Genomic DNA, 12,785 nt, shown 5'->3' on the forward strand with positions numbered 1-12,785 from the left:
CTGTTCATCGGAGTCGAGCACGTCCGCTGCTGCCGCTCCAGTGCTTGCCGAAGTGGTGCGCAGATCTCATCGGATGTGGGAGGAAGAGGGGAGGGGGGCTCGCCGAAGTCAGATGGGGGCTCACCTGAGTGGGGAGGCCGGCCTCCAGCAGGATGCGCCGCCGCACGTAGCATGCACAAGCGGAGAAGCGCCGACATGCCACCGGAGATGGGGGAGCAGCGACTGGAAGGGGATTGGGGAGCAGTGGCTGGAAGAAGAGGAGCAGCGGTCAGACCTGGGACCTCATGCGGCGGAGGGAACAACGGAGCCTGCGGTCGCGCCGGCCATGGAGGCACTCGTGAAGCTACCTGCGCCGGATCCATGGAGGAGGAGGTGTGCCGGACGTCGGCCATGGAGGAGGCCGGAGCAGGGGCGCAGGCACCCACGCCGCCGGGGGAGGCCCAAGTAGGGGCCGCCGCCGGTGCACCTCAGCACGCCACCCGGCCCGCCCGTCGTCTCCTCGTCGCTGCGCCCACGGCCGTGCCCTCCGCGCCAGAGATTGGGTCGTGCGTCGAGAGGACGCTTATTTGCCTCCCCTCTCTCCTCCCACGTAAAATGGGTAGTCAGATTGCATAGTCTGTTGGAGTGAAAATTTTTACTGTGCACCATATATTTTGGGTAAGGCGGCCTTATGCATAGACGATTGGAGACAGTCTTAGGCCGATTGATCCTTCTTGGCATGCAGTTGTCAGACTGCACTAGAAGCGGCGGAGCACACTTGCACTGCTGTTGCGGTTGTGCCGTCCACTCAAGAACTAGGGCCTTGTTTAGATTGCAAATTTTTGCAATCTGTACACTGTAGCACGTTTCGTTTGTATTTGACAAACTTTGTTCGATCATGGACTAACTAAGCTCAAAAGATTCGTCTCGTGATTTACAACCAAACTGTACAATTAGTTATTTTTTTTACCTACATTTAATGCTCCATGCATGCATCCAAAAATTGATATGATGGAAAGAGAGTGAAAAAACTTGGAATTTGGAGGTGATCTAAACAAGGCCTAGCTGAATGAGCTGTCAGCTTACCAGCTTCGCATCATCATCATCTGATGTGTTCGTTTCATAAAAACTGTCTCCTCACCTCAGATTAGGGCTCCTTTGGTTCAAAGGAATTTCACATGAGAAATGTAGGATTGTGATTTCCATAGGAATTGTCACTGTAGCAGCCTTTGGTTTACATGATTGAGCTGCAGGAATTTTGGAGGAAAGAATCCTCTGCCACCGGTTTCACAGGTGAAACATAGGAAAACAAACATCCAATTGGAGCTCTTTTTTTTCATAGGATCGAGGCAAGTCAGAAGTAAAGACATGATTGCTCAGAGAAGAATGGCTGGAGCAACTAATACTCTGTACAAAAGCAATGCATGTGGCACAAAAAGAGCTAGCTTGCCTACAGTTGATTAAACTAACCTGAAAGGATTAGACATTTCCTAAGGTTGCTATTCCTACAAACTTTCTGTGTCCATCCAAATAATAACTCCAACAAATTTCCTGTGCTTTCCAATCCTTGGTTTTAGACATACAATCCTATTATATTTCTACATTTTTTCTTTCCCATGTTTTTCCAATCCCATGATCCAAAGGAGCCCTTAGCAAGGAGTCCATGGTCTCATCAGCTGGGCTCCGGTCGTAATGATGATCCTGACCATGTCAAGGTTGCCTCAAGGCCAAACGCCCAAACCCGAGACGCACGATCCGAGGATGCACATGCGACGCGGCGAACGCTGGCCCGCACCCGCAGACCGCAGAGGGCCCCCACCATTCAGTGCCGGTTGGTTAACAAGGAAAGGAAGCCCAAACGAACGAGAGAAGCCGAGGTCCAGTTTAGTTCCTAAAAATTTTGCAAAATTTTTTATATTCTTCGTCACATCAAATTTTTAGACGCATGTATAAAGTATTAAATATAAATAAAAAATAAAACTAATTACACAGTTTAGACGAAATCCACGAGACGAATCTTTTAAGCCTAATTAGACTATGATTAAACACTATTTACCAAATAACAGCGAAAATGCTACCCAAAATTTTTTGAACTAAACTGGCCCCAAATCGCCGAGATGAGATGAACGAGGAGGGGGATTAGATAAAGAAAGCGGCCGGCCGGTCTTTAGCGGGGGCCAGCAGACAGCGCCCTCCTCTCCTCGCTTCGCCGCCGCCAATCAATCGCTGGGAGTAGCGTACTGCCACCACTCACTCATCGCGGGCTCCGCCTCCGCGCGCGCGCGCGAAAGCGGGGGGACTGCGACAAGTCGGGTGAGGGTTGTGCTGCGGCCGCGTAACTGGGAGGGGAAAAGGGGGAGGCGAAGGCGAGGCGGCGGGCGGCCAGCATGGAGGGATCCGCGGCGGAGGAGCTGGAGGCCGCGGAGAGGGTGGTCATGCGGTGGGACTCCACGGCGTCGGCGGCGTCCTCGGCCGGCGGGGGCGGGGACGACCAGATGCTGTTCGACGGCGCCGCCGACCGCGCCGAGGCGGAGCGGTTCCTCCGGGCGGTGGACGACCTCCGCCGCCTGGCGCCGCCGCCGTCGCCGGTCTCCGCCGGCAGCCCGCGCCGCGCCTCGTCGGCGGCGGGCGGCGGCGCCCTGCAGGTCGCCATGGCGCGGCTCGAGGACGAGTTCCACCACGTGCTGTCGGCGCGCGCGCTCGACCTCGAGATCGAGGCGCTCGCGGGCCTCAGCTCGCTCTCGATGTCCAGCAGCGACCGGAGGAACTCCGACGCCACCGAGGCGCCGCCCGCGGGGGACGACGACGACAGCTCCTCCGTGTCGTCCTCCGTCCACAGGCGCAGCAGCTACCGCTCCCTGCAGAGCATCCGCGAGATCGACCTCTTCCCCGCGGACGCAATCTCCGACCTCCACGCCATCGCCTCCCGCATGGCCGCCGCGGGCTACGGCCGCGAGTGCGTCCAGGTGTACGCCTCCGTCCGCAAGCCGGCCGTCGACTCCGCCCTGCGCCGGCTCGGCGTCGAGAAGCTCAGTATCGGCGACGTCCAGCGGCTGGAGTGGGACGCCCTCGAGGCTAAGATCCGCCGCTGGATCCGCGCGGCCCGCGCCGCCGTCCGGGGCGTCTTCGCCAGCGAGCGCCGCCTCTGCTTCCACATCTTCCACGACCTCCCGCTCTGCACTTCCACCGCCACCGCCACCGCCACCGCCGCGGACGACGCGCCCTTCGCTGAGGCCGTCAAGGGCGCGGCGCTGCAGCTCTTCGGCGTCGCTGAAGCCATCAGCATCGGGCGCCGCTCCCCGGAGAAGCTGTTCAAGATCATTGACCTCCACGACGCGCTCTCCGATATGTTGCCTGACATCTCCGACATCTTCGCCGCCTCCAAGGCCGCCGAGTCGATATACGTGCAGGCCGCCGAGATCAGGTCGCGGTTGGCCGATGCCGTGCGTGGGATACTCTCGGAGTTTGAGAACGCCTTGCTCCGCGACCCATCCAAGACTCCAGTGCCCGGCGGCACCATCCACCCGCTCACTCGCTATGTTATGAATTACAGCACCCTCATTTTGGACTACAAGGCCATCCTCTCTGAGCTTATCATCTCGCGGCCATCAGCTAGCTCCCGGACTGCTGCTGAGGGCAATGAGGCTACACCGGCCTTCCCTGATCTTGACCCGGCCGATCCTGACAGTCAGTTGCCCCTTGCCACTCATCTTGTCTGGATTATTGTTCTTCTTGAACACAACCTTGAGAGCAAGGCGTCACTCTACAAGTATGCAGCACTGTCTCATTTGTTCCTTATGAACAATGTGCACTATATCGTGCACAAAGTAAAGGATTCAGCTGAACTTCGGGGGCTAATTGGGGATGAGTATTTGAAGCGGCTCACAGGGAAATTCCGGCAGGCAGCTACAAGCTACCAGCGAACTGCATGGTTGAAGATCCTGAATTGTCTCAGAGATGAGGGCCTCCATGTTAGTGGTGGCTTTTCATCTGGGATATCCAAATCGGCACTACGGGTGCGATTCAAGGCTTTCAATGCTGCATTTGAGGAGGCACACAGGGTCCAGTCTGCGTGGTATGTGCCAGACACACAACTGCGAGAAGAGCTTAGGATCTCAATTTCGGAGAAGCTGCTCCCAGCGTATCGATCCTTCCTTGGCAGGTTCCGGCATCACATAGAGAATAGCAGGCACCCTGAGTTGTACATCAAGTACACAGTTGAGGATCTTGAGATAGCAATGGCAGATTTCTTTGAGGGATCTCCACCACCACCGCATAACAGGAGGAGATCTCATGGATGAAAGATGGCTTGAAAAAGCTTAGTCTTCTTGCAATGTATTCTTTAATTCTTTGGGGACAGGCCAACAAATGCAGTTGGCTCTTTTGTTTTGTCCTCCTGAGGCAGAGGGTTATAGTTGGTGATGATTTCTTTGACTAGAGGTAATCTGAAACGGGGTCAGGATCTTGATAAAAAGCTATCAAAAGTCCCATTTCTTCTTCCACTGTAAGCGATCTTTTTTCATTTGTTACACTTGTTTATATTCTTGTGAGTAGCGTGTTTATATAGGAATGTTCTTTTAGCCATGTAACATAGTTGTAAGTTGTAACTTCTGTATCTGTTTGACATTTAGCAGTGTTGTATTGTATCCTCGTTTTGGTGGTTCACATGTATCTGAAGAATGCTGCTTGATAGATGAGGTGCAAAAAGAAATTGTAATGTTAAGGTTATGCACATATGATGCAATTGCGCAATGCCATTTTTCTGGCCTTGAAATATATGTTTGGAGGATTTTTCTGCTTTACATGTCTTTGCAATCATAACAGTAAATAAGGGTGCAATATAGCATTAGTCACTATACAACTACAATGTCTATAATTAAAGTTCCAGTCATATTTTCCATGCAAACATTCTACCTGACTGAAAAAAAAGATGTTTGCTCATTTCTCTTCAATAATGAGAAAAAGCTGGCATTTACTCTTTTGTATCATTATTTTTTCTTACTTATTTTGGGGACTACTGCCGCACCTTGGACCCCCATGACACACACAAATGTGTGTAGGATTCTACTGTTATGCAGCGAAATGGTAAGTTCAAGTTTCTTGCAGCACACTAGTAGGTTGTGGTATGTCAATGGGCTTATTTTAATTAGGGCCAGTATAAAACCTTATGCTTTAAACCTGATAAATTGTTTACTTTCTCGATCTACTAATAATATGATGCGCTGATCAAACACTTACATCATGTCAATATCATGTTTTTTATTCTGTTTTTTGCTTCAAGGTGAGTTACTCATGTTACTCATCATGTTAATATACACTTCACAGTTCTTATAGAATGGTTACATAAAAACCATTCCTCTGGTTCTCTGCAGATTAACTTGGAACTTAAACAGTAGTGAAAGTTACTAAGAGCCAACATTGCACTTTAACAAAGAGTTGAAGACTAACTACTTTATTGCAGCATAGTCACGACTCGAAATTTGTGTGTATGACAGTTGTTGTTCCATTTAGAGGTTGTGAATACAATTCCCTAGAATTTGTTCCATTTAGAGGTTGTGAATACAATTCCCTAGAATTTATCTTAAACCTGAGGAAAAAGGCAGTGAACTGTAGTTACAAGTGGCTATTATGTAAGTAGTGACATGTGCTTGGTCGGTTCAGTAACAGGGTAATGATTGAATACATGTGATTACATGTGGTGCCAGTCACTGTTTCGTTCTCTATTTAGCATTGTTATATGCTGCAATCAGTTACGCTTATAAGCATTGAACTGTAAGGTACTAAGCTAATATCGATGGCCCATCAATTCACTATATTTCACTGTACCCCTCTCTTCAGTCTTATCTCCAGAGTGAAAACAACAATGGCCTGCCTTTACTGATCTTTGCGTGTTTATGCCATCAGAATACTTCTTTTTCAAATTGTTATGAACTTCGGAATCTGTTTTCACCTTACCCGCGAGCTTTGTGTTTGTATCCAAGTGCAACGGACTGACTCTGCTCAACCATGTTGTGCAGGCATTTCTGCCTTGATGTGTTTACTTCATCCCCGAATGAGGAAGAAAACCAGCTTGATACAGGCGCGTCCATGAATTCTTCTCCAGCTGAATCAAACACGAGACCGCAGTTCCTGGCAGAAAGAAAATAACACCAGTCAGCTACTACTCCCAGGCAAGCCGGCTGCTGACTCCATCAATCATGATCAATTGACTGGTAGTACCTACTCTAGTAGAAGTCTACCACTCTAGCCCAGACATAGCACCGCATGGCGCAAGCACAAGCGCAGGATCAGAGCAACGAAGTAAAGCCAGAAACAGAAATCCCAGTGTCTCCTGAAGAGTTTAGTTTGCAGTCGACGCATGCCTGGGGACGGCTGGACCTGGGCAAAGGAAGGGCAGCAGACCAGCAGTCAGCGGAGACACGGCGCGAGGCGTGCCGTTTCTGCAAGCGACGCCCGTGAGGCCGTGACCGTGAGAAGCGCGCGTTTTGTGCCGCCGTGTGTCCCGTAAGCCGAGGCGGCGGAATCTGGGATCGCGTTTCGCCGGCCACTGCTTTGGCAGATCCCCACCAGTCACCGGCAACCGGATGGATAGTGGTCGGGCGGCTGGCTCGGCTCGGTTCGGGGCACGGGCGCGGCCCCTGTCAACTTCCGCCCGCGGCTGCCGTCCGTCCAATCAGCCGCGCACATGCAATGCAGTGTGCAGAGACGAGTAGATGACCGCCGTCCAGTGGTTTCGGCTTTTGTTGGGTGCCGAACTCGAACTGCCGGAGGTAGGCTGGCCCCCGGCCATGTGGTTCTTGGCCTGTTGGAGCACTCAGCACTGACATTCTCGAGAGACCAGGAATCATTCCTCCGATGGCCATGCGCTGAAAGGATCGTGTAAATTTGTAATGCTCCCTGCCTGCGGCCTGCCTCCCTCGATTGGTCCAATGCATGTCGGCGACAGGAAGAACCGAAGCAAGCGATGCCAACTGGTTTGACTATAGTAGTTCTATTAAGGCCCCGTTTAGGGCTACTGTAGCACTTTCGTTTGTATTTGACAATTAGTGTCTAATTATGGACTAATTAGGTTCAAAAGTTTCGTCTCGCGATTTCTCACCTAACTGTATAATTAATTTTTTTCGTCTACATTTAGTACTCCATGCATGTGCCGCAAGATTCGACGTGACAGATACTGTGCAAAATTTTTTGGAATCTAAACAGGCCCTAACCGATCATGACTGGCTGATCAAACAAGGGCATATTCCCAAAAGGCCTAAAACGACGTTACTTTTGGATTGAACTGCCGAGCACCAATCCGTAAACCAATTGGGGGCATCACACTGACCAGTGTGCCAAGTGAAGTTCTTTCTATAAGGCAGAAATTAATTGTATAGGTGTGATTTTAAATTTATACAATCGTATCCCTTGTACGGAGTACTCAGGCAAAAAGGACCATCAAGGAAATGTCTTTTAACATTTACGAATTCAAAGGTTTAAATGAGATAGCCTTGTTGTCGCTTTTGACCCCATGTATCTAACCAATTACAGATCATGTCTGATGACAAAAGCATATTGAGACATTAGACAATCAAGTGAAATTCTAACAAAGATCCAGCAAAATAATTTATTCTCTAACATTCGTAGCATATGTAGGGTTCACACGGACCAGAAACAATATGGTGCCAACAATATAAATATTATACATCAGACTAATTGTTTCTATCATATACCATCATTCAGACTATGATGATAACAACATAACTGGCCATGCGAAGAACTATGGTGGTAAAGAACCAACGAAAGAAATAACCTCAAGTGGCGTGCTCCATTAATAATAACTAGCATGGCCAATCCTCTCCTTGCTCTGGCACCCACTTCAAAAGATTCTCAAATATACCCTCCCCTAATCAAATTGACAGTACATTCTACTCCCTTTTGTTTTCCTCATCATCACCTTCAAAATCTGTTACGGTATTCACATCCTTTGTAGCTTTGGGCTCTGGTGTGGAAGATAAACTCCATCCATTCTTGGAAGCACTGGGTGCTGGCCTAATTAATGATAGATTGTCCTTACGATCAAAGAATTCGCTTGCGTCATAGGAAAATCTGAAAAGGAAAGCCAAAGAGCTATAAGATTTTTTTTCCATTTTTAACCAGAAACATTGTGACATGTTCAACAGATAAGTGTCGCAGAAATGCGTATGTTGCGTTGGATTTGCGGTCATACAAGAAGGGATCGAGTTCGGAACAATGATATACGTGATAGATTAGGGGTAGCACCAATTGAAGAAAAGCTTGTCCAACACCGGTTGAGATGGTTTGGACATGTCCAACGGAGACCTCCAGAGGCACCGGTGCGTAGTGGAATCCTAAGCCAGGATAGTAACATGAAGAGAGGCAGAGGAAGACCGAAGTTGACTTGGGTAGAGGCAATAAAAGGAGACTTGAAAGGATGGAATATACCCAAAGACTTAGCCTTAGATAGGAGTGCTTGAAAGACAGCTATTCACGTGCCTGAACCTTGATTGCTTCTGCTGGGTTTAAACTCTAGCCTACCCCAACTTGTTTGGGACTTAAAGGCTTTGTTGTTGTTGTTGTTGAACCAGAAACATTGTCCAGCTGAAAGTTACAAAACTATTAGGACCATACCTCATTGAGTTCTGTGAAGGTGCCCACAGGTAGCAAATGACACAAAGAAGTAAGAAAAACAAGACATGCCAGAAGGCAGGAATAATCCAGGCATGCTGCCATCGTTCATTAAATACATCTGTTGATTTGGAGTAAATCTGCAGGGAAGAAATTGCAATGACATCAATGAGTTATGAAACAGATGCATAACCATGTAACGTGCAAACACATGAATTCAAACAAGGCAAAATGGACAGATTCTTGAAAGTAGAAAGGTGCAGTTTAAAGTTACACTCCTGATCTCCAGCTGCAAACACTGAAGAGGAACCAATCTAATTTTGTGAAATGCAACAATACTCCCTTGATAATTCTGGAGTTAGAATACGGCTTTGACATAAATAAGCATACCTCATAGCCAATCCACCCAACAGACACCAGAACAGATACGATCAATGCAGTTGCAAACTTCCTATAAATGTTAAGTTTGGCCATCAACCTTCTAGCCTATCATTCACAGCCAAAGATTAGAAAACATTAGTATTCATATCACATAAGTCGGTGCCTGGGGAAAAAAAATTTAATGCAAGCACAAAGGATATATAGTGTAGCAATACTGATACTGCAGGGATAAAGGATACAAAGAAGAGGTTTTGGTCACCTGAAGTTTACCAATGGTCTTAGCTAGAGAAATAAATATCCAAATAACAAATGCGGCATCTAAAATGGCCACTGGATAGACCAAGAACAGACGAGCTTTTCCAGATAGATCATTAACAGCACCAAGATTTTCTACCAACTCAAGAATTTCTGTTGCTAGAAAGAACGTTCCTCCAAGCATGACCACTTCCGATGTCAAGCCACCCAAAGTAGGCGTGACAACACCATATCCCATTGAGACAATGAGAACAATAACTTCAGCAGCCGTCCTCTTTACAGTTCCAAACGTGACAGCCCAAAATGTGATACCTTTTGGCCGAACTCCAGTCTCATTGAACTCAGCATACTCAAAATACCACAATGCCATCTCAAACATGCCCAGTGTAATCACAAGAGTAATACAGTTCTGAAGTGGAAGAACCTCTCTCCAAGATTTCATGTACTGATAAAACCAATAGATCCCGAGTACGACAAATGCAAAAGACATCAGTCCAAAAAAGTTCTTAAGAGGTGCCATCCGACCCGGAAGGTATCCAGTAGGATTTTTCCATATGGTTTTCCCCTCGATTTCCAAACTAGCAAGTGATGGATCACAGTGTATAAAGTACATATTGTACATCCCAGTTTTGGTAATTGGAATGGTCCGTGATGGTAGCGTTGAGATCAGATCACTTCCATCAAAAGATGCAACAAACAACTTTGGCCAACCAGGATTTACCTGGGATGGGCGGTAGATGACAGAACCTTCTGCGCAAGCTCCTAATTTGGCAAGATCTGAAGTACAACAAATAGCCTTCTGACCTCCATACGCTGATCCACCAATCATTTCACGGTCTTCTATCTCAAAAACAAGTACCTGAACCTTAGCTGAACTAGCCCCCTTCACAGAATCGTTAGTATCTTCTGGTCGCCTAAAAGTAATCTTGTCAAACCTGAAAAATAGTAGAAATGTGAAAGTCAAACATCTGAATCCAAGTGTCAGATTAGACTGAATTGAATAGATGCAAAATGCATGTGTGTATTTCTGCATGACAGTGGTCAATATACTTGTACCGCTACTAAATAAATGATTTCAGAGATGAAAACTGAACTCCTGTAATCAGCTTGCAAGTAAATAAAAATTCAAGGTATAGAAAGCTCGCAGCATTTTTGGAAATGATCACCACAAGCCACAAATTGATATTTGCATTGAGAAAACAGCACTTCTTTTCTATTGCGTTTATGAGATGCGTCTGCATTTGAATAAGTACAAAACACGTGCTTGAGGTTGTTCCTCTCCAGTGTCACCCAATGTTAACTCACTTTCACCATTAGCAAATTGATGACCCAAAGTCACCCTATTTAGCTATAATTCTCGTATCCCGCGAGGTAAATTCTACTCAGGGCAATACAGATGAACGAACACATATAGCTCTGTCGCTCGCCTCCCAGCTGCCACCGACACAACAGTAGCTGCACACCTTGACGCAAGATTACTAGATTCTCGCAAAACCCGCACCCATCCAAGTGTCGGGCGGCAGAGTGCCCAGGTCGATCCACCCGGCTGCCAGCATCCACCCCGCTGCACCTGTACCGCAGCCAACCCCTTCCCCTTGTACTGCAGACGCAGGCATCAAACTAAATTAGACACCGGATAGCGAACTGGAACGGCTACTGGCTAGCGCATTACCGGATGAAGGCGTCGGGCAGCGCGGCGGCGTCCTCGTCGTCCTCGGCGGTGGTGTTGGCGTGGGAGGCCGCGTAGAGGCCCTCGCTGCCGGCGTGGAGGATGAAGGCGTTGCCCTTGTTGGCGAAGCTGAGCCCGCGGTACTCGTGCACGGACGCATCCCCGGGGCGGAGGAGGAGAGCGACGGCAACGGAGAGGAGGAAACGGGCGGCCATGGGGGTGAGCTGGTGAGGTTGGATCTGGCGTGAAGCGGAGTGGAGCGCAGCGCCTCCCCTGCTGGAGCTCGGCAGGGCCGGGGGGCAAAACCGGGAGAAAAGCCAAAGGAAATGGGGATTGAATCGAAGGACTGAAGTCTCAAGGAGTGAAGGACAGTGCTTTGGTCGGCCCAGACCAGCTTATTCTTTTCTTTGGTATTCAAACTTCGAGGGTCGATGGCAATTGGCAAACCAGCACTGAAAACAGATGCAGGGTTGGCTACGGCTATCTACCGTAATATAAGGTCTTGGGAACTGTTTCTAGGCACAGAATTTGTGCGGTAGATCGTGAGATAGGCGCAAGGAACAAATCGATTTGTTTTTAAGAACCTGTTTGAACACAATAGAAACTTTCAACATGTTCGCTTGTTGGTTTTAGGTAGGGCTTATTAACCCGTCAACAGTATTTTTCTCTCATAATAAATCAGCATTAGTCGGACTTATCAGCTAAAAAACCAACTAGTGAACAGACTGTTTGGGTGTTTGCGTTGCAGAAAAATAGGAATATCACGTATGCCCAAGAAGCAAGGTTCCAGGCTTTAGAACTTGAGAAAACATTGTTGAATTTTTTCTTTGGGTTTCCTTAGATGCTTTTTTCCTAGTGCTTTGTGAAGCAAGGTTGACCTTTCCTCTAAAAACGAATGCAGATTTATTTTGTTCTGAACACCAAATTAAGAAAACTTTCCTAAGTAATCTATTCCTTTGCTTTTTTTTTTTCCCTTTAGAAATCCTCCACTCACGCCTTATGTTAGACGTCTTCCATGCTCTAGCTTAGAGCTAGTTGAATCAATAATCTAACTTAGAGCAAGTACAACAAGGGTCCGTTTGGTTGGGCTTTTGGCTTTGGCTTTTGGCCCCAAAAGCCAAAAGCCCAACTAAAGAGGTTGCTTTTTCAGGTGACTTTTTCAGAAGCAGTTGCTTTTCCGTAATACAGTTTTGAAAGCTGGTTTGACCCTGCTTTTGGCTTTTGGCTTTCTGCTTTTCGAAATTGGTGGAATAAAAAGCTCTTCCATAGTTGTTTCCAGAGAGATAAAGATAGAAGGTATATTTTATACTTATTTAACTAAACAGCTTTCAGCCTTTTTACAGCTCACAGCCCACAGTAGCTTTCCCACAGCTCACAGCCCACAGCAGCTTTTTTCCACAGCCACAGCTCAACCAAACACACCCTAAGCCATGTCAACTTGACTTATAGCCAAGACAAACCAGCAAAATCTAAGATAGAAGGAGAGAAACGAGGAAAGACAAGAAGCTTATAAACGGATGTGTTGACCGTGGCATGAGGGGGAAGGGAGGGAAAGAGTGGATGGGGCCCATGCATAATAAAGAGTTGTATTTGATGGAGAAGGGACCAGATTGTTGTATAGCTTGTTTGTTGAGCTAGTCTTTTGCTAGTTTGACTTGGCTTATAGTCAACTTTATTAAACTTGCTCTTAGATCTAGTTGAATCAATTATCTAACTTAGAGCTACCTAAATTATTTTTTTTAATTAATGAATAGTGTAAAAAGAAAGACTAGTATGGCATGGTATGGTCCTTCAAAATTGACGACCTCGAAGAGAGTGTCTCCTTGCAGTAGTGTATGGAGTCGCTGAAAGTGACCTGGAGGACAATAATGCC

General features: G+C 47.5%; 2 protein-coding genes across 4 annotated transcripts; one reads left to right on the forward strand and one right to left on the reverse strand.

Moving 5' to 3' along the window:
• The first annotated feature begins 2,109 nt into the window (after positions 1–2,109).
• LOC136549885 (exocyst complex component EXO70B1-like) lies at positions 2,110–6,993 on the forward strand. Of its 3 annotated transcripts, XR_010782085.1 has the most exons (3): positions 2,110–4,483; positions 5,040–5,064; positions 5,997–6,993. XR_010782085.1 is itself a non-coding variant. In XM_066541309.1 (1 exon), exon 1 carries the CDS (start codon positions 2,367–2,369, stop codon positions 4,278–4,280), a length of 1,914 nt encoding a protein of 637 aa, XP_066397406.1. In that variant the 5' UTR covers positions 2,110–2,366; the 3' UTR covers positions 4,281–4,781. The 3 variants fall into 3 exon arrangements, 1 of the variants encoding a protein (XP_066397406.1); XR_010782084.1 differs by lacking the exon at positions 5,040–5,064; XM_066541309.1 differs by lacking the exons at positions 5,040–5,064; positions 5,997–6,993 and having other exon boundaries at positions 2,110–4,781.
• Positions 6,994–7,554: 561 nt separating this feature from the next.
• Positions 7,555–11,258, reverse strand: LOC136551853 (uncharacterized). Its single transcript, XM_066543397.1, has 5 exons — positions 10,916–11,258; positions 9,248–10,178; positions 8,998–9,093; positions 8,611–8,747; positions 7,555–8,067 (listed from the first exon to the last, which is right to left on the reverse strand). The coding sequence occupies exons 1-5, from the start codon at positions 11,125–11,127 to the stop codon at positions 7,887–7,889; spliced, it is 1,557 nt and encodes a 518-aa protein (XP_066399494.1). The 5' UTR covers positions 11,128–11,258; the 3' UTR covers positions 7,555–7,886.
• Between the last annotated feature and the right edge of the window lie 1,527 nt (positions 11,259–12,785).

The sequence above is a fragment of the Miscanthus floridulus genome, chromosome 4 (genome assembly GCF_019320115.1).
Source record: "Miscanthus floridulus cultivar M001 chromosome 4, ASM1932011v1, whole genome shotgun sequence".
NCBI classification, from domain to species: Eukaryota; Viridiplantae; Streptophyta; class Magnoliopsida; order Poales; family Poaceae; genus Miscanthus; species Miscanthus floridulus.

Coding starts and splice junctions, on each gene's coding strand:
- LOC136549885 (XM_066541309.1), top strand. CDS start 2,367: ATGGAGGGATCCGCGGCGGAGGAGCTGGAGGCCGCGGAGAGGGTGGTC.
- LOC136551853 (XM_066543397.1), bottom strand. CDS start 11,127: ATGGCCGCCCGTTTCCTCCTCTCCGTTGCCGTCGCTCTCCTCCTCCGC. Junction 10,179..10,915: donor CTGCCCGACGCCTTCATCCG/GTAATGCGCTAG, acceptor ACTATTTTTCAG/GTTTGACAAGATTACTTTTA. Junction 8,068..8,610: donor CCTTCACAGAACTCAATGAG/GTATGGTCCTAA, acceptor TTTCCTTTTCAG/ATTTTCCTATGACGCAAGCG.